The sequence below is a fragment of the Lontra canadensis genome, unplaced genomic scaffold, assembly GCF_010015895.1.
Source record: "Lontra canadensis isolate GAN:19392208 unplaced genomic scaffold, GSC_riverotter_1.0 scaffold1, whole genome shotgun sequence".
NCBI lineage: Eukaryota > Metazoa > Chordata > Mammalia > Carnivora > Mustelidae > Lontra > Lontra canadensis.
Genome location: NW_022630995.1, coordinates 121764199 through 121789377, shown reverse-complemented (window position 1 = coordinate 121789377; position 25179 = coordinate 121764199). Strand labels below are relative to the sequence as shown.

Here is a 25179-nt window from a genome sequence, read left to right as displayed (position 1 = left end):
AGAAATGTTTAGTTAATCAACTGTAGTGTTTTCAGCTTATATGCTCTTTCTTCTTTTTTTTCTTACCAACTCTTATTCCTATAATTCCTCTTTGTCCTCTGATTCATCCTTTAACTTTCCTTCTTACCTTGCCTGCTTTTCTCCACTAAGGATATTTGAATACTTTCCAAGACAAGCCACCCCAGAATTGCCTTCTGTGATAGTCCTGTAACTACTCAGCCTAGGCAAGAAAGTTTGCTTGTGCTTTGGGAATGCTTTAACTCATTATTTAAATTTGACAAACTTCTGAATGTACCAGTGACACTTGATCAATGAGAAGAAAAACAGGGGCTTCACTAAGTGCCTGTGCTGGACTAAACACCATGCTGGGCTGTGGGGAATGAAAGCAAACAATGTAGAAATGGCCCCTCTCCTTGAAGAGTGTTTGGTGTGTGAGGGGAGGCAGACCACAACCTCGAAGGAATAATCCAGAGAGCTATGAGGATAGGTGAGAAGCATCAACAGGTGCATGTCATGTTAGCGAAAATGTTCGTCAGATTTTCAAAGTGGACTGTACTTATATTTAGGGGTGCTGGGTGGCTCTGTCAGTTAAGCATCCAACTCTTGGTTTCGGCTCAGGTCATGATTTCAGGGTCCTGAGATCGAGTCTTGCATCAGGCTCTGTGCTTAGTGGGGATTCTGCTGAGGATTCTCTCTCTCCCTCTGTCCTCACCCCCCACCTTGAGCGCTTTCTCTCTTTCTCTCAAATAAATAATCTTTAAAAAATAATCTTTGCATTTAAATAAATGGATTATGAACACAGTGTGGAAAGAATATGTGGTACTCAGGGTGCTTACTGATGTCATTAAGAATATTCTTAATAATACAGACAGCTACCTTTTTTTTTTTTTTTAAACTGCTTACCTTTGTAATTGCTAAGCATTGTGCTAGGAGCTTTACACACATTTTCTCATTTAAAACTCATAATAGTCCCATGAACTAGTATGGCAGAGTTTAGCTGTTGGGTATCCAACAGTCTTACTAGCACCTTCACCCTTGTTACACAGTCCTTGTTTCCCTTCCTCTTCTCCAGAAGGTCATTTCCTTGTTGGCCCTTTCCCCGGTTCTTCCTCTAGGAGCTAATTGTGATTGGTCTAAACTAATAATGGTCTAAACTGCCTTACCAAATAATTGGTTAAGTGTGCAGGCCATGCTGTCCTGAGACTCGAGAGAAAAACTGGTAGGAACTTTTGAGAAGAGGTTGATTGCTCTTAAACATGGATGCAAGGCAAACATGTTCTCCTTTCCCCCTCTGCATATTATCACTGATGAGGGATGTATGGCACCCAAAAGCAAACTTGGTCCAAAGTGAGGACCAAGCCTGAGAAACAAGCAGCACCAAGCATGGTGGCAGGGGGTGGAGGAAATGAGGGGTAAGGACCCAGAGCCTTGATGGGATTGTTTAGCTGCTGAACTAACCAGTCCTAGAATTCCCTCACCTTTAGATTTCTCGACAAAGGGAATAATAGATGCCCGTATTGTTTTAAGATGTTTTGGTTGGATTACCTGTTACTTGCAACTGAATGCATGCCTATAGATGGGTTATTTCCTTTTCATAAAATTGAGGTACAGAGAATTTACTGCTCAAGATAAGGTCTTAAGAGGGAAAACCAGGTTTTAAAGCTTCTCTGGCTCCTGAGACAAGCCTTGGGCTTCACCAGCATTGTAACAGCACTTCACTCCCTCTGGTGTTTCACTGCTTTACAAGTGCAGTAGTGCTGACTTAATTACAATCCATTTCAAGAATGAAATTTGCTACACAGCATTTGTCTGGCCTGGAGTAAGACGTTGGCTGTCCTAAGGTCTGCCTCGACTCTGGCCCCCTTCATTAGTAACAGTTATGGGGCAGCAGGAGAGAACTTTCTGTTCTTCACCACTCCTTTCCCTATGCTTTAGGAGAGAATTAACAGAAGAATATATCATGGATATAAAACCTACTTGGGTTGATTCTTAAATTCTCGAATGTGGATGTACCTGAGACCAAGAAATTCCCCCTGTGCACATCAAGACTTTTTATGTATGTGTTCAATGGGTCGTGCCAGCCTGGGAATATAAACAAGTCCATCTGAATAATCTCTCCTCGCCCTTGCAGAAACACAATTAACCTGGGAGGTAATTAATTCTGAGTGTCTGTGGACATGTTTGTGGGAGGGTGAGGAAGTGCTCCTTGGACTTGAGGTCACAGAGAGGAGCATGTCTGATTCAGGACTGAAATGGTGGAGGAGAGGACTGGTGGAACATTTCTGGAAAACCAGAAAGTTTAGACTGGAATATGACATAATGAAGAAGTCTGTAGCACACTTTAGCAGGAAAATACTGCCTTGGGGGCGGGGGAGCTTAAAAGTTTCTTTTAGACACAGCCAGTGAGGACTGATATGTTGTCTATGGCATTGGGATATGGAAAACCTCACATTACGTGAACATGAGATAAAAGAGCTGATTAAACTATTACATGAAGATATGGGGCTTGTTTTTTAAATAACCACTTACTCTTATCCTGTCTTTGTCTCACCTGCACATGTATTAAAATATGAGGTAGTTGTTTCTCCGAGCCCAAAGGTTTCAGACCAAGTGTTTATTGGAACATCGTGGGATGAGCTGAACAGCCATGTCAGTGGGACTTTCCTCAACTTGTAGAGTCTCTAATTTGCAAGGAAGAGGCTGTGGACTTAATTCTTTTTAGCTGCAGGTTTAGAGTGATCTTTTGGCCTCTTCTGGTCTCTCTTCTTAAGTTTGCATTTCTCTGTCAGTGATCAATCATGTAACTGTTAACGCTTATAACATCCATTTTTGTAGGATGGGTCCTATTAAGTTAATATATTCTATACTCCACCTAATTAAAAAATAATAGGAAGCTACTAACAAAACTATATGAGGTTCAGAGAGATAAAATTAAGGAAATCGGGGCAAAGGGAACGTGAAGTGGCAGAGAAAGACGAAGCCAGGCAGAATTTAGTACATGGAAGGAGTGGGCATGATCACACACATGTTTTAAAGCTGGGGCAGTTCCCCACAAAGGCATGGATTCACATAGTCCCTAACTTAGAAACATTCCTGCTGCTCAGAAGCAGCATTGACTTTCCCGGAACTAAAACCTGGGGAAGTTTATTCCCCACCAGTCTTTATAGAGGGAACACTGATACTTGTGGTAGGAAATTCTAGGTAAGAAGCAGCTCTGTAGGGGTGCCTGGGTAGCTCAGTGGGTTAAGCCTCTGCCTTCCCCTCAGGTCATGATCTCAGGTCATGGAATCAAGCCCCTCATTGGGCTCTCTGCTTGGCGGGGAGCCTGCTTCCCCCTCTCTCTGCCTGTCTCTCTGCCTGTTAAATAAATAAATAAGTTAAAAATGAAAAACAGAAGCAACTCTGTAACAGTGATTGCATCAGGTCAGGGGGCCTGAGCCCTGCAGCCCAGGCTTCCGTTCCATCTACAGGCACTGCCTTCTCTTTTCCTCTAGGAAACCAAAGCTGCTAAATGGAGTCTGTTTCCAAACCTTCACATTTGTCAGCTATGATGATGATACTTTTGTAAGTGTAAAAACAGCTGTTAACTGGGTTTGTGTAACTCAGGGGTCATTCTGGAACTCACAGCCTTACGTTTAGAGTGTGGACTTACTCACTTGGCCTTCCCGCCATTGGTCTTTTCTTTAGGAGTTTCAAAGCTGTGGGTGCCCTGGATTTTAGGGTGCACCTGTCTGTGTTTGTAGCTGAAAATGCTCCCTTCTACTGGGAAGACCCTCTCGGTGCAGAAATTTATCGGATTTCTTGTTCTGTAAAATATGTACAAGAGAGTTACCATTAAAAGATAAAAGTCACATGATTAATTTATGATATTCATATCCCAAAAGAAAATGGATATTCCTTTTCTTTTAAGAAGCTAAGAATTTGGGGAATACCATTTCTTAGAAGCACATATATATTGCACGTACTTGTCTATAACCACTTCTAGGGTCCGATCATCATGAAACAAGTTCAATAATTTTTTTTTTTAAATGAAGAGTCTTGAGAAGATTGATTCTTGAATGTGAATAAAAATAAAGTGCAGGGGTGCCTGGGTGGCTCAGTGGGTTAAAGCCTCTGCCTTTGGCTCTGGTCATGATCCCAGCGTCCTGGGATCAAGCCCCGCATCAGGCTCTCTGCTCAGCAGGGAGCCTGCTTTCCTTCCTCTCTCTCTGCCTGCCTCTCTGCTTACTTGTGGTCTCTGTCAAATAAATTAAAAATAAATAAATAAAGTGCAGAAAAAATAGTAAGCAAAAAAAAAGGATGGCTGCAAAAAATTAAGACGTAGGTGTATACTCAGAATACATTTTGAAATAGATGCAGAGGCCTTTCTCGTTGCTACATGTGCACTCTGTCCTTCCATGCCTTAACGAAGCAGCGACTGGCTGAAAAAAAATTTAATGTTTAATAGGAATCCTTAAAAAAAAAAAATCTAACAACCAGTTGCCCTTTCTAGACTTTGCAGGCCTTGCGGGGTGTCCTTTTTGGATGGAATGGGGAAAGTGTGGCCTTTAAAAATCATACAACATAGAAGCTTTGTATATAAACCAAAGCATGCTCAGAAGAAAATATTGCTTACAAAAACCCATTATTTAAAAAGTGAACGTTTGCCATGGATTGCATCCCAAGAGAGAACACCTGTTAGTACTTTGGGGCATGATCCTCAGATTTTTAGTCTCTCTGGAATAGTAACATTCATGCAACTCTGCACAATGGTGTTCTATCTTGAGTTAGGAAACTGGTCAAAAGGAAGTGAGCCTTACCTTTCGGCAGGTCAGGTGGTCCCATGTGGCTCATCACTTTCACCCGTTGTTCACGTTGAAGGAATACAGGTGATGTCGGGGAAATCGTATCTGCTCTTCTTTCTCTGCTGCTGATCATACACATGGAACTCCAAAGCATGGAGTTCCCCTTTGTATTTTAAATTCTCGCATGCAGTGCAAACCTCACCATATAGAGGGCGTGTGGAGAAGGTAGGCATGGTGCCCATTTGCCCTGTCCTCTGGCCCAGCCTTTGTTCCCATGTGCATGGGGCCACTCTCCTGGGGAAGCATTACTTTGTCTCAGTCTGTCAGTCTTTCTAATTTTTAATCTTCTCCTCAGCACCTACTCTCTTCCCCCAAACCTGGCTCTCATCATTCTCTGATCCATCACTGTTTGCTGTGGAGGAGAGATAATTCTAGTTTTGAGGTGTAGGGGAGAAAGAAAGCCTTCATCCTCCTTGGGAAGCTGTGAAATATCCAAGGAATATTCGGACATCTCTCATGATGAGGTGGGAGGGGTAATACCCCCTGGCCCACCTACCACAGTATGCTAAAGGAGCCCTGTCTCCCTAGGGTCAATATAAAAGGCTTGTCTTCCCTTAGCCTGTGAGACTCTACAGCCAGAAGCAATAGGACGATTGTGCCACATATGTATGTTATTTTTTAAAATTCAAAAGTGGGAACTTACTGCAAATTTTTACAACTTTAATTCTTAAAAATATAGTTTGGTTATTTTTCTACGTGTGCACACATGGATCTATCTGCTTTATTCTTTTTTAACAAATTCATACTATCTTCTGTATTGCTCCAAAATTAACCAAATCCATTTTAATGGACCCTTGGTATCGTTCCCATTTTTTTACTGAATAATGAGAGTATCTTCAACATTCACTGGGCATAATTAACACCTTTCTTTTTTTCCACTCTGAAAGGCAAAAGTAAAAGGTTGGGTCAGAGTTTACTTAATTATTTAATAATTTTTGCACTATTTTATAACACATTACATGACCTATATTCATCTCACTTTGTATGTTGGCATTATTCCATAACCTCCACTTCCAAGCTAAGGGACATAGACAGTCTACAGCTGTTTTGCTGGGCACTTTTTTTCCCCCTCACATTATGAAGACAGTTTAGAAGGGCTAACTCCCAGGTTTTTGACTTGAACCACAGGATGGGTGGAAAAGCCCTTTGACTGGAAAAGGCAGAAAGGAGTGACTTGAGACAGGGGGAAGAAACTGAAAGTTGTGTTTTGGCCATTTAAAATGTGAGAGGCCCGTGAACAGGCCTAGTGGGCACATCACAGAGGTACTTCCGTATATGAGGCTGGAGCACAAGGAAAAGGGGTTCATGCTGGAGAGAATGAAGCAGGGGCTGTCCTCCGAGAGGAGATACTTAAAATCTTGAGACTGGATGAAATCACTGAAGCAAGGAATATATAGGGAGAAGCAGACATTTACTCAATAGTTTGAAAGTACTGATGTCTGTGTATATGAGGCATATATGAAAAAAAAAATCTCTGTGAAATCCTAGAGGTGGAAAGAAATAATAAAAATAGGGTTTCCACCTTTATAATCCCTGTTTCTCTTGTCAAATCTCATAAAAGTTTCATACTGGCCAAAGAATCTGTCTGACCTTCAGATGCTGGTGGAAATGTTTAGCTAAGATCCTCTTATGAGTTTGTTTGTCCTTTAAGGTTTTACAGTGTTAGACATTGTGAATATCTGCTAAAATCATGTAGTATTTGTAATATAAGTTCATTTTTGAATAGTTAAAATGTTTCTGACTATATAAGATACCTGTGAAGGTACTATGAAAATATTCAATTGAAGATTGATTTGTTTTTGAAATCTTTTCTTTCATTTTATTATAAGCTTCATGATAAAGAGTAAAGTATTTGCAAATGATGGTTGTCTTGAACAATTAAAGAAGTTATACTGAGATATTATTTATAAAAATAATACAATGGACAATAGAACATGATAGATAACCAGATGAATCGAAACTAAGAGAATTTTACGCTTGTTTCTGATGCTGTTGATATTAGTAATAAACAATTAAAAAGAGACCTTGAAACCCATGCAGTTAGAAATTGTGAAAGTTGGTGACACCTGGGTGGCTCATTTGGTTAAGTGTCTGCATTTGGCTCAGGTCATGATTCCGGAGTCCTGGCATTGAGTCTCGCATCTGGCTACTTGCTCAGCAGGGAGCCTGTTTCTCTCTCTGCTTGTACTCCCTCTCTCTCTGACAAATAAATAAATCTTTAATAAAGAAATTATGAAAGTGGAAGTCATAACTGTTTTTCACATATATCTGGAAGTAAAATATTAGGTATATTTTGGGTTACTTTGTGTGTGTGTGTGTGAAATTATTACTTATGATATTAAGTCATAAGTTAAAAAATAATTAAAATAATAATAAAAAATAAATGTTATTTTAAAATGTTATTATTGAGTCTACCAGTTACTTTGAACTGCTATATTTCTATCTTTTCTGTTGTCACAAGATGTAAGAGTATCCACAGCCTAAATCAGATCACTGAACTAAGTTAATAAATCAAAAGAAAAGATAATTATTAAAATACCAATCAGGGGATCAGCTAGTTGCATCCTAATCTCTATGCCATAAATATTAGCTTATATATATATATATATATATATATATATATATTTTTTTATTTTTTTTTTTTTTTTTTTAAAGATGAGCATCTTACCCGTGGAGAAGGATTGGACCTCATTAAGGCAGTGTCATTGGTGTAGAACAGCTCTGGAAAGAGCACTTCCATGGGCTGTGGGGATGGCTGGCTCTATTCCTCCAATTTTTAACCACTTTGCTTCCTTTTAACATAGGTACACTTGGAAGGCTTGGGGTTACAGTTTTGTGTTATTTGAGTGTGTGTGTACATGTGTGTGTTTTATTTACGGTTAAAAGACTCTATGAAATTGTTACTGGATCATGTAGAAGGTAATATTTAGTTTTATTTTTTTCCAGTGACAAACATAATCAAAGTAAACTTTTGTGAAATATAAAGACATGACAAAAAAATTTAACTTAGTGAAAGCATTTTGGCTGGGGACTGAACTGAAGTGGTTGAGGTACATTTTTCTTTTTGTGATAATTTAGCTTTACTATAGGAATGGAATATGAGGCAGCAATGAGTGCCTCTAAAACCAGCTCAAATAAAGAATCTCAGATGAGTCCCTGATATGCATTGGACTGAAGTTACTTCAAAGTTACATTCTTGGGCCCAAAGTGCTAACTCTGTTTTTCTAAGTAAAGATTTCTCCTTACACTTTAGACCAGGGGTTGACAAATGATGGCCCACGGGCCAGATCCAGCATGTTGTCTGTTTTCTGTTTTGGTGGCACCCATGAGCTGAGAATGATCTTTAGAGTTTTAAATGATTGAGAGAGAGAGAGAGAGAGATGACATTTCCTAATAGTGAGAATTACATGAAATTCAAATTTTGGTGTTTAGAAAAAAGCTATTCATTTACATACTGTCTGGGCTCTTTTGTGCTAAAATAGCAGACTTGAATACTTGGAACAGAGGCCTGATGGCCTGCAAAGCCTAAATTATTTATTATCTACCCCTTTACAGAACAGTTGTACAATCCTGCTTCCAAAGTCAGTGATGCCCTAGGCCTTGTGGCCCTTGGTGGATTTACAAGAATGAGGTACCAGAGGCTCTCCTCACAGACAACTGAATAAAGGGATGGCAAAGACTTACCAAATGCAGTGTTTTTTTAGTTTAGCCATTTTGATGCTCAGCTGTTTTTCATACTATTGTTACCATAAAACTAACTTTATGAAAATGTGGACAAGAAGTTGAAGGAGTGGAAACAAAAATCACTTACTCCCCATGTTACATTACTTCATGTCTGGCTTGTTTTCATTTATAAGTTACTTAACTTAAGCTTTACTGAGGTATAATTGATGTATAAAATTGGAAGATGTCTAAAGTATATACCATGGTGATTTGGTATCCAGGCACATCGTGAGAAGATTCTTCCATCTAGCTCATTAACACATCTACCATATTTATTCCCTTCCCCCTTTTTTGATGAGAACATTTAGTTCTAGTCTTAGTTCTCACAAAATTTTTGGTAGACTCCTTGGATTTTTTTCTATATAATATCATGTCATCTGCAAATAAAGACAGTTTTACTTCTTCCTTTTTGGTTAGGTTGCTTTTATTTCTTTTACTTGCCTAATTTCTCTGGCTAAGACTTCCAGTACTATGTTGAATAAAAGTGGCAAGAGTGGGCATCTTTGTCTTGTTCAGAAACAAAAAAAGCTCTCAGCTTTTCATCACTGGGTATTATATTAGCTGTGGGCTTGTCCTATATGGTCTTTATTATGTTGGGGTATATTCCCTCTACACCCATTTTGTTGAGAGTTTTTATAATGAATGGATGTTGAATTGTGTCAAATGCTTTCTCTGCATCTATTGAGGAGATCATATGATTTTGATAATTCATTTTGTTAATGTAGTATATCACATTGATTTTCAGATGTTTAACCATTCTTGTATCCCTAGAATAAGTCCCACTTAATTAGGGTGTATGGTCTATTTAATGTACTGTTGAATTTGGTTTGCTAATATTTTGTTGAAGATTTTTGTATCTATGTTCATCAGAGATAGTGGCCTATAATTTCCTTTTCTTGTAGAGTTCTTGGCTGGTTTTGGTATCAAGGTAATGCTAACCTCCTAAAATGGAGTTTGGAAGGGTTCCTTGCTCTGGCTTATTTATTTCCTTTTAGTTTTTAATTCTGTATGTTGGACACTTTTCTCAGAAATAGGATATCATACCTAACTTTTAAGTTGAGATTTTTCCTTTTTTACTAAACATGTGTCTTTTTTTTTTTTTTTTAAGATTTTATTTATTTATTTGACAGAGAGATCACTAGTAGGCAGAGAGGCAGGCAGAGAGAGAAGGGGAAGCAGGCTTCCCACTGAGCAGGGAGCCAATGCAGGGTTTGATCCCAGGACCCTGAGATCATGACCTAAGCCAAAGGCAGATACCCAACTATCTGAGCCACCCAGACACCCCAAACATGTGTCTTTAAATACACAATTTTAATGGGTGCATTGTATTCTACCTTTGGAAGAATTATAACTTATTTAACTACTCTTATTGTTGGACATTTGGGTTCTAGAATAAATAATACTACATTATATGTCTTTCATACAAATAGCTGTCTACATATATTTTTAGAAATATACTAACTGGGTCAAAAGAAATGAATATTTTTAGGTTTGGGAGAATGTTTACCATATGCATATGGTAGAAACAAAATTACTTCCCAGATAGGCTTAAAAATGACTACACATTTATTTCATCCTTGTCCCATTTAATGCATTATTTTAATGGTTGTCAATACTTTAAAAATATTATTTTAATTTTTATTTATTTCATGACTAGTAGAGTTGTATCTCTTAAATATATATTATTTTTCTGTGACTTGTTTGTTCTTGTCTTTTACCCATTTTTCTTTTATATTGGGAAGTCAGTATTATTTTTAAAGGCCTATTTCCAAATTAAGGACATTAGCTTTTGGGTATATACTATGAATATATATGTGTATATATTTATAACACAGATATCATACTTAATTCACACTAAATTTTTTTGTGTGTGGTATTTTTGACATAATGGAATTTTATTTTTTTTTTTAAGATTTTATTTATTTGACAGATAGAGATCACAAGTAGGCAGAGAGAGAGAGGAGGAAGCAGGCTCCCCGCTGAGCAGAGAGCCTGATGTGGGGCTCGATCCCAGTACTCTGGGATCATGACCTGAGCTGAAGGCAGAGGCTTAACCCACTGAGCAACCCAGGCGCCCCAACATAATGGAATTTTAAATGGTTATGTAGTCATTGTATTGATTTTCTCCTTTGTGATTCCTGTTCATCTGTTTTAGTTTTGCAATTTTTTTTGCTTTGAAATTTCTCTCCAGTATAAGCATCAGCCAAATATTCCCCTATATTTTTTGTGTGCTTTAAATAATTTATTTACATTTCACATATCTGTCTAGAATTTACTTTCACGTGAGGTTATTAACAAACTTGATTTCCTACCCTGCTTTCTTCGCCAATTTTTCTTTCTTCTCCAATTCAACTTATGTGGATAAACCTATGTTCCTCAGTGGTCTGTGATGTTTCCTTTGTAATAAAAATAATTTAGGTTTACCAGATTCTCTTTCAGGTCTTTTGTGTTCTACTGATCTGCCTGCCAATTCTTTTTTTAGGTCACACTGTTTTAATTGTTTATTTGTAGTATGTCATAGGACAAGTTACCCCTCACTCCACCCACACATCTCCTTTTACAAAATTTCCTTTGGTTGCTTTTTCAGGGGAGGGTGGGGCAACGAGTAGTAGGATTAGTGGTTTCTTAATCCCATTCTTCAATCAAGGCAATAAAAACATGTTATTAGAACAGTAAGGGTTTTTTTTTTCTTTTTCCTGGAAAATAGATACTTAGCTTATTCATCCAACAGTCTATCAGCTTCTCTGAAAATACATTTTAAAAGGTGAATAAAACGTACAGTTCTGTTTCCAACCTCTGAATAGTTCCACATGTCTTAGAATAGTTTTTTTTTTCCTTTGCCAGTTTTAGCATTTTGGATTTTATTCTATGATGATATAGCTTTGTTAATAGACTGTGTTTTACTCATTAAAAAACATTCCTCAGTAAGAGCTTGATGGAGTTATAAAATATCTTGTTCTTTTGCTGTTGCTGTTGTTGAGTTTTTATTCCATAATCATAAACTTAATTCTGCAATCCAGCAAGACTTAAAATGGGATGAGGAAAACAGGGAAACCTAAGAACTGCATTGTGAATGCGGATCATAGGAAGTTATAAGCAGACAGGTTTGAGGGATGTTTTCCTGAGCAATGCAAGGAATGGCCTGATGGTTAAAATAAAATGCAAGTCAGATTTACTGGTTGTCCATGGCTGTCCATGCTGGGCAATGGTGATCTCCTTTCTGGTCTTGCCATTCCTAGACCCAGAGTGTTCTACAGTTTCGATAGTATTCATGCACTCTTTTTCACTTTGCCATCTAATCTTACAGTATTGGCATTCTTGGGAACCATTTATACTGGGCCTAGCATTTGCCATGGACAAGGTGCTGGGACCTGTATAATTGAGGATAAAACTGTCATCAACAAATTTCTCCCTCTGGTGGACTTGTTGCCAGTGCCATTATGGCATTTGAAGTCTCCATCCTGGCACATAAACCCCTCAATAACTTTTTATAAAACAGGAACCTTTATAACCAAATCCCTTCTTCCCAGTGCTCAGAACATGAAAGCTATCTGCTGTCTTTGAGAGTCCGTCTGGAAACAGCTCTCAGGAGATGTGGCCGAAGAGCTCTTTGGTGATGGTGATATCAAAGAATGTGGTGGATTTGAGCATGGTTGCCCAGTGTGGTGTAGCCCCAGGAGATAGTGATGGTATCTGCAAAGCTATCTTATCCTTGTTCTTTCTTTCTTTTTAGTTATAATTCCAGTATAGTTAATAAACAGTATTATGTTAGTTTCAGGTGTACAATATAGTGATTCAACAATTGTATACATTATCAGTGCTCATCCATGATAAGTGTATTCTTCATCCTCTTCACCTAGTTCATCCATTTCCCCACTCACATCCCGTCTGGTAACCACTAGTTTGTCCTCTATAGTTAAGAGTCTCTTTTACGGCCTGAGTCTTTTTTTTTCCTTTGTTTGTTTTGGTTTTTAAATCTACATATGAGTGAATTCATATGTTATTTGTCTTTCTCTGACTGACTTATTTCACGTAGCATTATATTCTCTAGATCCAGCCATGTTGTTGCAAATGACAAGATTTCATTCTTTTTTATGGCAGAGTAATATTTCATTGTGTTTCATTAACCCTTTTTTTTTTTTTTTTTTACCAATATATCCGTTGATGGATACTTGGGCTGCTTCCATGATTTGGCTATTGTAAGTAATGCTGCAGTAAACATGGAGATGCATATATCTTTTTGCATTAGTGTTTTTATATTCTTTGGGTAAATACTAGTACTGGAATTACTGGATCATATGGTAATTCTATTTTTTATTTTTTAACCAACCTCCATACTGTTTTCCACAGTGGCTACACCAGTTTACCTTCTCATCAACAGTGCACAAGGATTCCTTTTCTTCACATCCTCGCCAACACTGTTTTTTTTTTTTTTTTTGGTTGTTTGTTTGATTTTAGTCATTCTGACAGGTGGGAGGTGATATCTCATAGTTGTTTTGTTTTTTATATCTGTGACTATGAGTGATGTTGAGAATCTTTTCATTCTTGTTCTTATGACTTGTTTTCCCAAGGTCAAAATAGGGAGAATTATCATGAAAACTATTTCTAAAACATGCTTGCATTTTATGGACAATAATAGAGTGATTAATTCATGCAACAGATATTTACAGCATCCTCACTATGAGTCAGGCACTAGCATTATGGGTGCTGGACATATGCCAGGGAGCTCTGGAGATAAATCCCAATAGGAGATATAAACAAATAAATAAAAATATATAATGCAGTGTAAAATAGAGGTAAGTACTCTGAAGATAAACAAAGCAAGGTAAAAGAAAAGAGTATGGCAGAAATGAGGATGACACTCTTGGGTAGCGTGATTAGGAAAGGTCTCTGTAATTAGGTAGTCTTTGCAGAGACTTGAAAGAAATGAGGAAGCAAGTCATGTAAGCTGATAGGTTCGAGGACCATCAAGGAGCCCAGTATATGCAGAAAGGAGTGAGTGAGTTAGAAAGTAGTGGGAGATAAGTTCAGAGAAGTAGCCAGGATCAAATTAAAGGGTCTGATTTTACTGAGGTGATGATGAGAAGCTGATGGAAGATCCTGAGCAGGAGAATGACATGATTTGAGGTCCTTTGAGTTGTATCTCTATGGCTGCCTTTACAAAAAGTGGATGGTGATGCCATCACTAAGGACACGGGGAGAATAGCAGATTTGGGTAGGTAGCAAGAGTTCTGTTTGGACAGGCCACATTGGAAGTGCCTGTTAGCCACATGAGAGGTGATGTCTAATTAGTAGTAGGAAGATGCATGAATCTGGAACACCAGACAAAGATAGCAATACTGGGAGAACATATGTTGATTTAGTACTGTGGGCCCAGATGAGATCACTCAGGAGTATATTAATTTCCTAGGGCTTCCATAACTAATAACCGTCAATTCCCTGGCTTAAAATAACAGAAATTGATATTACTCATAATTCTGGAAGCTAGAAGTCCAAAGTCCTACAGGGCCTTTCTCCTTCCCTTTGTCTCTGCTAGCCTCTAAGTCTTGTTGGTGTTCCCTGGTTTGTGACCCCTCACTCTACTCTCTGACTCTCTCTTCTAAGGGCACTTGTTTTTGGATTGATGTCTCATCTGGATAATCCATGACAAACTGCTCTCAAAATCCTTGACCTAATGATGTTTTACAATATAAAGCAATATTCACTCTTTTATCATATAAGGCAATATCCACAAGTTCCAGGGATTAGGATTTGGAGCTGTCTTTTGGGGATCACCATTCACTTGTCACAGGCAATGGCGTTTGAACTGAAAAGAGAAGTCGTCTGAAGACTAAACTGTGGGGTATGAGAGCAATCAGAGGCTGGGAAGAGAACTCAGAGCAAGTGAAGGAAACTAAAAGGAGGTCAGTGAGGTGTAGGAGGGGCAGGAGAGTCAGAGCCTGGTGCTGGGGAGGAAGTGTTTCAATAAGGAGACAATTTGCATACGGAAGGCTGTTGGATTGTGTAGAAAATAAGGATGGAGCTTTGATGGTGAGATTTGGTTAAGACCCAAGTCATTGGTGAACTTCTAAAATTGTATTCAGAGAGTGGCATACTTGCATCTGTTGTGGTCCTCAGTGCTGAAACTGGCTTCCACTGGAATATTCTAATCTTGTTTTCACTGTGTGATCAGTGGATGGCCAAGCACATAGAATTTAAAGTTATTTTGTAATTGCTTTTTCTTCCTTCTATTTGAAGTTATGTTTGTGATTGTGTTATGTCAACGGTTTGGTTTCTTCAAACAAACTTATATGCTCATGGTAGAAATTTTGGAAATCACAAAAAGAAAAAAATTAAGATGGGTTATTTCATTAAAATTTCATGTAAATAAGCCTTTTTTTTTGGCAACCATTTTTTTTTTTTGTAGGACTTTCTTGTTTGCTTTTTTTTTTGACTGGGCTTTGAGGTTTTTCTAGAAGTGTCATTGAATTCAGTGATATGATTTCCTGGGAGCAGGTAAAGGATAAGATTGTTTACAGTGTGTTGCCCTGTGACTTGGTGTGGACTTTTGGGTTTTGGGGTACCAAGGCGAATGGCTGGGTATTAACTCCAGCAAAGCTGTCAAGTAATTGAAACGGAGACCTTCCCAGGAAAACGGAATGGGAAGAAATCAGAGAGAGGAAGACAAGCCATGAGAGACTCTGGACCCCAGGAAACAAACTGAGGGTTACAGAAGGGAGGGAGGTGGGGGGATGGGTAACTGGGTGATGGGCATTAAGGAGAGTACATGTTGTGATGAGCACTGGGTGTTACACACAATTAATGAATTGCTGAACACTGCATCAAAACCTAATGATGTACTATATGCCGGCTAACTGAACATAATATAAAGAAATAATAAATAAATAAATAAATGAAAGGACAGCCTCCCAAATAGAGGCGTCTGTGCTGGTGAGTGAAATGCAGATAGGTCCATCCCATTTATAGAACATCCAAACAACATATATTCAAGAGCCAGTGTTCTCAATTTGTCTCCCAGATAGGGAGGCAGGGATTTTTTTTTTCTTTTTTTAGTTTCAGAAGCTAATAAGGGAATCAGGTGAATCTTAATATCACGTTAATATTTTCATATTTATAATGTCTGCATTAAATTTGTGAGAGATCAGGGCACCTGGATGGCTCAGTCGTTAACCGGCTGCCTTCAGCTCAGGTCATGATCCTGGGGTCCTGGGATCGAGCCTGGCATTGGGCTCCCTGCTCGGTGGGGAGACACTCCCCTTGTTTGTGTTTCTGCTCTCCTGACTCTCTCTCTGTCAAGTAAATAAATAATAAAGAAATCTTTAAAAAAATTGTGAGAGATCAGAATAAAGGAGAACAACTCTGACTCGAAGTAAGTTTAGAGGAAAAATCACCGGATTCATCTCAGTCTAAAGCAGGTAGATTAAGGGTAAGATGAGGAACGCAGGGACAGCACCGAGAGTGCTAGAATGTGGCTTTTTCTATAGATTCAGGAATAATCTTCCTGAGATCTCCTCTGGATCCCAAAATTAGCACCAAAAGATGGTGATAATAGACACTGACCAGATGTTTCTTTGATTTAAGCAGCTCTCTCTGAAGAAAAGGCCCAGTGAGCTTACTTACTAATCAGATTTTCTCTTGAAGATCTGGTGAAACTTTCCCCATTTTCTATTATTTAAATTGCCTATTATGTATAAATTAATGGATATTGGAAAATATAGGCCTCATAAAGATGCCAAATTAATTACTGGTGTTCAAGACCAAATACTAGTAGGGGGAATATATTGTTCTAGAATACTAGGTCAGTATTTTTAGGGAGTTGAGTAAAAAACAGGGAGGAATACATTCTTGTTTTATGATTCTGAATCCTAGAATCTGAGCTGAAGACATAAATTGAGATCAGTACTCTTATCCCACTTTTGACTTTTTCTGTTTTGCCTGCCAAAAGTCCAGATGAGAAAAAGGTCTCAAAAGTTGAAATAAGGAGACTCATTTTATATAAGCCAGATTACTTGTTAATATGTGCCATTAAAGGCTGAGAATGAGTCTTAGAAATTAAAGTTCATTTTATTTATCTTCCAATCAAGCCAAAATTATTGAGAATACCAGATGTTTTTAGAAAATATATTTGGTGTCTTTGGGAATTGGAGGCTACTAAGTCATTAACAGCTGCCAAAATGGAACAGACCAAATGTACTTGGAATTTAATTCTTTTGTAGTTGAGAAGTTTGTGGATTTCCTGGTTCAGCCCATCTGATGAGAATAATAACTTGCAAACATGTTAGCTGGTTGCACAGAATAAATAATATTGCCAGAGAATATGAGATAGATGGGAGTGAAGAGAAATTTATTAAGACTGTGTCATCTGTTGAAGAGAACGGCAATTAAGGAGGAAAATAATAGTGCCCATTATTGTGTTCCATCAGATGCAGTGGTTCTCATCCTAGGCACAGTTGACATTTTGGGCCAGATCATTATGTGTTGTAGGGTTTGTCCTGTGTATTATAGGACGATGAGCAGCAACTCTGGTTTCCACCCCCAGATGCCACAGTACCCTCTCCCCACATGTGACATTGCCAAATGTCCTGGTGGGGGCAGACTTGACCCTGATTGAGAACCACTGTGCCAGACTGCATGAAGAACCCCCAAAGCCACATTCCAGTTATATGCTCAAGATAGAACAGAATGAGTCAGAAGGCTTATTGAGAACATTGGTTGTTGAATATGTTATTGGTATGAGGTTTTATTTGGGAAGCAAATAATGAAGGTGTAATTCCTTCCTGTATACTGTACTGATAATAAGAGATCACTTTTTTTTTCCAACCTGGAGCTAAATGTTGTCCAAATGCCCTGATTTGAGTCCCAGTTTTGATATGGCTATGTGATCTTTGGCGCGTTACTTAAACTCTCTGAGCCTGACTTTTTCTGGTCTGTAAAATGGAGTTCATTATACGTTATAGTATAAATCTTTACATACACTTACACTTCTTTTTTGTTTTTCTTTCTTCCTTTTTCAAATTAATCTTCCCTTACAAAGTTTCTTTTAAGAGTTATATAGATGTTTGCTGTTACTATTAATTCGGTTAAAAAATCAAGAGGGCTTTACTAACCATGCCTATGAACTCAAAATGTTTTGAGTTCAATATAGACTGTTGTTTTTCTCACTGTGTATTCCTACAGTTAGTATAAATAAAGTGCCTTCATATTCCAGTTACTTCATCTTTTCTACCAGGCACAGGACCACAACTAACGTAAGTAGTATTTATGGTCAAAGAGAAAGATGTCCTTACCTCTGGGCACTTAGAGCTCCATGTCAGTGTTGGGCAAAGCAGAGTGTGGGCTGGATTTCATTCCCATGGACCCACTGGGCAAGGTGCTTCTGTGCCCTGGTCAGTGAGTATGGCTGTGCAGGGTCCTGATGGAGGCATTATTCCTGCAAGGAAACCTGGCTTAGAAACTCAAGTCTCCTTCTCCAGGGTGAATTCTTTCAGCTGGATTGGGTTACTAGTAATCACAGCACTTACTGCCTCGATTTCTCTGCTTTCACTTACTGTTCTGAAGGGTGGAGGTGGGGTGTTGAGCCCATCACTTGAAAAGTCTGAGTATGAGAGGGAATCCAAAGATATGTGGTCAAACTGTTAGCATGGGGATGTTTTTGAAGCCTTGAATTTGGATGGGATCACTTAGGCATAGTGAGAGGAATAAGAAGACAAAGGAGAGTCCTGAATCTCAGGCAACTCAGACTTTCAAGATCACATGAAAATATAGGAATTGTCAAAGGAGACTAAGCAGAACTCAGACAAGGAGGAGGAAAGTGAGGGTGAGCTGTCACAGATGGTAAAAGGAGAGAGTTAAAACCAAAGGCTGTATTTTGTGAATCAATGGCTTTAGGGATAACCCAGTTGTACAAATCATGATAATAATTCATGACCAACTGAAAAGTAATGTTAACATTTCCATTCCCTTGCCGACCAACCTCTTGTCTCGTAGGTTAAAGCTTCTGATGCAGATGCTGGACTCTATGGCTTTGTGGAGTATTCTCTTTATGATGGATTCCAAAGCTATGATGCATCTCCTGCATTCCGAATCGACCCACATGATGGGCGAATCTGCGTTTCTCAAGATATTGATAGGGAAAGGGATCCAGCAACCTATGACCTCTTGGTGAAAGCTACGGATGGGGTAAGTGTTCATGCATGAAATCTCAAACATACTCAACAGTGAACCACTGTGTACATATCAGAGAGTACCACTGATTATCAATTAACCAATCCTGGGTCATAAATCACTACCTCTTTCCTTTGCAAATACCAGACATTATTATAGATCATTTCATCCATAAATAGTTCAATAATATCTATAACAGATAATTACTTTTTAAAAACATGACTACAATAAATCAACGATAATTCTTTAATAAAATCTAGTATCTAGTCCATTTAAAATTTCCTGGATTTTCTAAAAATGTCTTTTTAAAATTTTTTTTAAATTAAATTTTATTTTTTTCAGTGTTCCAAGATTCATTTTTTATGCACCACACTCAGTGCTCCATGTAATATGTGCCCTCCTTAATACCCACCACAAGGCTCCCCCAACCCCCCACCCCTGCCCCTCCAAAACCCTTAGTTTGTTTCTCAGAGTCCACAGTCTTTCATGATTTGTCTCCCCTTCTGATTTCCCCCGACTCACTACTGCTCTCCATCACTTAAAAATGTCTTTTAAAAGGTGACTTAATTGAATTAAGATCCAAATGAGTTCAAAATTGATTTTATTGCAATATCCCTTCAGTTTTGGGCCATAACAGTCAGCTCCCCTCTTCCCTCCCACCCCTACCCTGCCTTACCTTTTCTCTGATGGTATTTGGTTTTGGAAGAAATAAAATTTTTTGCCCTGTAAATGTTCCACCTTTTGAATGTGGCTGATTACATCCTTGGGATTCATTTAATGTCCTCTTTTATTGTATTTCCTATGAACTGATGTTCTGAGCCAGAAACCAGATTAGTTTTGGGTTCATTTAGGTGGTGCTGTGTGTTTCTTACTGTATCGCCAGACACACACCATTATTCCATTATGGGGTGCAATGCAGTGAAATTTGAATTCTGTTATTCCTTTTTCATTTATTATCTGGAATTCTTCAACTAAGAATGTTCTCTCATCAACTATTTGATTATCCTGAAATACAATTCATAGAGGGGAGGCAGGATAATGCTCGATTCATTCTATTTTAACAGTTTTTAGAATAACAAGTTGATGCATTTAATCTCTCCTAAGGGTGTGGATGATTTTTTTTTTGTAATGTGATTATGAATTCTTGGAATTTTATGTATTTGATGTATTTCATACAATGCTGACATTATTCTCTCCGATGTTCATACTCACCCGTCTTAGGTCAGTAATGGCACCTTCAATTTGACTTTTATGACTTTTTTTTTTAGTAAATGTTTAAATTGGCATATAAAATGCATGCATCAAGGTGCACAAATTATAGTACGATTTAGCGGATTTTTGTGAAACAAACACATGCATGGAAGCGGATGAAGAAACATTACCAGAACCCTGGAAGGCCCACTCTTGGCCTCTTGCTCATCCCTTGCTCCCTGCCTTTCAGGTTAATCGCTATTGACTTTCTTTTTTTAAGATTGTATTTATTTACTTGAGAGAGAGCATGCAAGAGTACATGAGCTGAGGGAGGGGCAGAGGGAGGAAAAGCAGGGTCCCCACCGAGAAGGGAGCCAGATGCAGGGCTTGATCCTGGGACCCTGGGATCCTGACCTGAGCCAAAGGTAGACACTTAAGAGTGAGACACCCAGGCGCCCCCATCACTATTGACTTCTACCAACAAATATCATTTGCCTGCTTTTAAACTTCCAGCAAATAGAGCTATACACTATGTGTTTTTGTTTCTTCCATCAAATATTATTTCTAAGAATCATACATGCTGTTGTGTATAGCAATCATTCGCTCATTCTCATTGGTTCATAGTATTTTACAGGAATTTGTGATAATTTTTCATCTAAACACAAAAAGTGTTTCTGTTAACATTCTTATACATGTAATTTGTTGAACAAATAGAAGCATTTCTTTTTTTGTAAAAGATTTTATTTATTCATTTATTCATTCATTTATTTATTTATAGAGCAGGAGCAGTGAAAGGGAAGGGGGAGGGAGAGAGAATCTTAAGCAGACTCCTTGCTGAGCATGGAGCCCAATGTAAGGCTTGATTCCAGGACCCAGAGATTGTGACCTGAGGCGAAATCAAGAGCTAGACGCTTAACCGACTGAGCCACCGAGACCCCAAGCATTCTATTTATATGTATATTGAGTATATATTTAGGAGTGAAATTGCTAGACCTTAAGAAAGCCAAACAACTTTTCAAATGGTTGTACCAATTTATACTCACACCAACAGGGTATGAGAATTTCCTGTGCTCCACATCCTCCCAACAATTGGTATTTAATATTGTTTTAATTATAGCAGTCCTGGTATCTAGTCAGTGGTGTATCACATTGCAGTTTTACTTTGCATTTCCTTGAGGACTGATGAATGGAGCACTGTTTCTATGTTTATTGGCTGTTTGTAGAAATGGTTTTGTGAAGTGTCTGTTCAGTTCTTTACCCATTTTCTGTTGTATTATTGGGTTCTTTTCTTGTTGATTTGTACGAATTCTTATATTTTTGGCACTCAAGCCCTTTGTTGTATATACTTAACTGTGTATCCTTCTTCCATTCTGTGGCTTGCCTTTTTACTCCCCTAATGGTGTCTTTTGAGGAACAGAAGTTGTTAATTCTAATAAAACTTAGTTAATTAATTGTTTATCTTTCTAACAAATTTAGAAGTATTGGCTATCCTTTTTAGAAGAAATTTGCTTACCTTACAGACATGTGGTGTTACCTTACATTTTCTTCTGGAAACTTTTTTGTTTAACCTTTCATACTCATTTTTTTCCATCTAGTGGGAGGAAGGCTTGTTATTTCTTTTTTTCTAATATGGATTCCAAGATGACTATTCTCTCATCACTGCTTTTGTTATAAATCATGTGCTGATGTATGTGTACATCCATTTCTGGACAACCTATTTTTGACCTGTTTGTCTACCACTGTACTAGCACCATCCTCTCTTAATTGTTTAAGCTCTATAGTAGGTCATGATATTGTATATTCTTTTAGCTTTGTCCTTCATTTTCAAGACTGCCTTGGCTATTCCTGGCTATTCCATTTACATTTCCAAGTACATTTCAGAAACAGCTTGTTCAATTTTCTTTTTGTTACAGGACAGATAACTTACTACAGACACACTATTCTGAATTTTTCTTTTTTTCTTTTTTTGTTTATTTTGGAGACTTTCCTTGTTTCTGTTTTTATCTGCTTACTACTCCTTTGTTGGGTACTGCTGACACCTCTCTGATGTACTTTCTCTTCTGAAAGTAGTAGGCAGATCTACCTGCTTAAGACACGAGTTGGTGGGGAAAATTAATCTAAATATATTTACCACAAGTAAGCATGTAGAAACTACCATGAAAATGAGGTCATTTATATTTTGTAAAACTAACATGATCTGAATAGATTTTTATCAACCCCTGACCATGTGGTTTTAGGAATTCTTGCTTCTTTGTAAGAAAAGATGTGGGAAACAAAAAGAGGAATAAATAGAGGAATTTAGGTTAATTCAAATCTACATGATTATTTAAAGCTCAGTATATACACACACAAATATTAATGCAAGACTTCAGAAATATATTTTCCTCTTTTTTTTTTGAGAGAGAGAGAGAGTGTGTGTGCGTGCACATATGCACGAGGAAACTAGGGGGAGTGGCAGAGGGAGAGAGAGAGAGAGAGAGAGAATCTTATGCAGGCTCCATACTCAGCATGGAGCCCAACGGGAAGCTTGATTCTATGAACCTGAGATCACGACCTGAGCCAAAATCAAGAGTCAGACACTTAATCCACTGAGCCACCCAGATGCCCCTCAGAAATATATTCTTCATAGATCTTGAGATAATCGTAAAAGCCCATTGTAGAAGTGAATAACCAGTTTAAATCCAATTCTGCAGTAGTTGAGCATCTGTTCCTAATTAGTTGGTTTCAGATGATCTTGTAAAAGTGTATAAAGAAATTATCTTAATAGAAGTAAAATCATTTAATGCTGGAAATTTTTTATCCCCCCAAAGCAGTGCAATTAATTAGTATTATTGGCAGTGGAATAAAAAGTCAACCCAGATATTTAATTTAAACCTCCTTGCTTTTGTCTGTTTTCATATTGAACTTACTCTACAGAAATTAAGAAGAATGCTTTCCTTTTCATTCATGTTAACCAGACTCTGTTGCAACGTTCAAGTTCGTCTTTAACCATGCCATCTCTCTACAACTCTGCCAGACTGAACAAAGGGATCCATTTTTTTTATTTCCCAGCCAAAAGATACTTTATTTTAAAAGATAACCAAGAAAGTGTTTATAAACAGACTATGGGTAGCTTTTTGCTAATTTTTAAGAAATCATGAGATGATCTCTAGGTTGCTAACTGTATGGTCTGAATGGTTATACCACACCCCCCCATTCATATGTTGAAAACCTGATACCCAAAGTGATGATATTAGGAGGTGGGGGCCTTTGGAAGGTGATTAGGTCATGAGGGTGGAGTCCTCATGAATGGGATTAACATTCTTGTAAGAGGCCTCAGGGAGCCCCTTAGCCTTTTTTGCCAGTTGAGGCCACCAGGAGAAGTTGACATGCTCCCAGCCTTCACCAGAACTTGGCTGTGCGGGTACCTGATCTTGGACTTCTAGCCTCCAGAACTGTGAGAAATAAATCTCCGTTGTTTGGAAGCCACCCAGTCTGTGGCTTAGAGAAGCCACAGAGCAGCCGGAATGGACTAAGATAATGCATGTGAGTCATAACCTTCTTCTGTTTAAAAACTCGTGTTGTAGAAGGAAAACCCTCTAACAAAGCACAACATATTTCAGTTTCATTTGAACAGAAGCATCTTCCCTGTGGGTACTTCATATTCAAGATCTCACCCTATTGTTCAAGCAGGCCCTGGCACGGACGGGAACTGCTCTGTACCCTGAGTGCTTTGATACTGGTTTCATTCTTATTTAGGGAAGGCAAGAAGGGCTGCCATTGAAAAAAACAGTTTGCTATACTCACAGATTCCAGGATGGGGTTGGGGTGGGGCGGGCGGTGTATGTCACACTGTGGTGTAGGGGTGGGTGTGTGCACAATGGGAAGCACTGGAGTGGGTGAGGAGTCAGAGAGAGAGGAAAAACCATGGGCAGGGGCCTTTATTTTGGTTTCCAGGGGAAGGAATGGGAAAGGTAGAACAGACAGACTTAAGATTGGCTAGTCTTAGTACTTTCAACAAGCTTGGGGCATAGAGGCAATCTCTAGCTGTCCTGGCGCTTGACCTTTGGCTGATTAGGGCAGGTTGAATAGTGGCCTAGAGTGGTGAAAGCATAGGAAAGGATGTGGTTGGGGTCTGGGCTCTAGATTGGTTGGTTTGCATTTAAAAAGCATGCCCACTGGAACCTGGGCAATCTTCTCGGATCAGCAAAGCCCAGTGTCAAAGCATTAGAACACGGAAAACAGAAGACGTGGCTAATACATTGCCCTAGCGCAGAGTCTCCTCTTAGAGGGAGGAAGAACTCTTGTATACTTGAGGATCTGGCAAAGAATATCTTTGCCTCTACCCTGTTTTACTCAGTGTATTGGAAATAGCACCCAGTGATACTGAGAGAATTCACTATTCAGTTTAACTTTTGTCCCCGCATAGCATCTGAAATCATCAAAGACAGGTTCTGTCATGGCCTGGGCTGTCAGCACTTTGTTGTCTTTGTGTCAGGCCCTGTGTGGTTCCGTGCAGGCATCACACACCACTGGTAGGTCCTGGGCCAGTGGTCTGCAGACTTGCAGTCAGGGTCCACCAGCGAGTGCTCTTCCTCTTCCTATTCCTCCCCACTTTCGTCTCTGGCATTCTCCTCCTCCTCATCTTCATCTCTTCTCGCTGCATCTTCTACCTCATCTCTGTCCTCTTCCAAGTTTATCTCCTTTGGGCACTCTTGAATTTGTGAATCCACCTGTATTCAAGTCTTCCATTTTTTTCATCCTGTAGGGAATCAAAGTGATAGAAATCATTCAGGATAAACTGACAGTTCCTTGTTTCAAACATGCCCCCCTAACATAGAGCAGCTCACACTTCCTGGTCAGCATGGCATAGGTATATGCACTTGGCTCTGTCAGAGGGCTACTGGCTTCATCAGAACCATCTTCCTCCTTCCTGCTGCCTGAGACAGAGAGCATTTGTTCAGTGCTAATCATTGTCCCATCCTCTGTGACCACCTTTTTGACTATATCCAGGGACTCCTGGGTGCCGGCTTCCTTACATGAGCTTATTATCACTTTCAAGCTGCAAATTTTGAGTTTTTTTGATTTTTTGTTTTTTTGTTTTTTGTTTTGCCTATGTTTTATCTTCTTTGACCCAGTCCTGTTAGCTGTTCTGCAAACCAGAAGCTCTTTATGGTATTATAGAAGTATGAGTCATCAAAGAAGTCAACTTCCAGACTCTCTTCTTTTTCCTAACTACAGACACCCCCAAAAGTTGTCTGTTGATTCAGGCCACAGC

At 38.7% G+C, this 25179-nt stretch overlaps 1 protein-coding gene across 1 annotated transcript in view; it reads left to right on the top strand.

The window, feature by feature from the left end:
- Positions 1 to 25179, top strand: part of DCHS2 (dachsous cadherin-related 2) — a 252180-nt gene that overhangs the window by 110616 nt on the left and 116385 nt on the right. The window contains exon 2 of the mRNA XM_032862590.1: positions 18555 to 18746. Within this exon, the coding sequence (XP_032718481.1) occupies positions 18555 to 18746 (192 nt within the window). The remainder of the gene's footprint in view (positions 1 to 18554; positions 18747 to 25179) is intronic.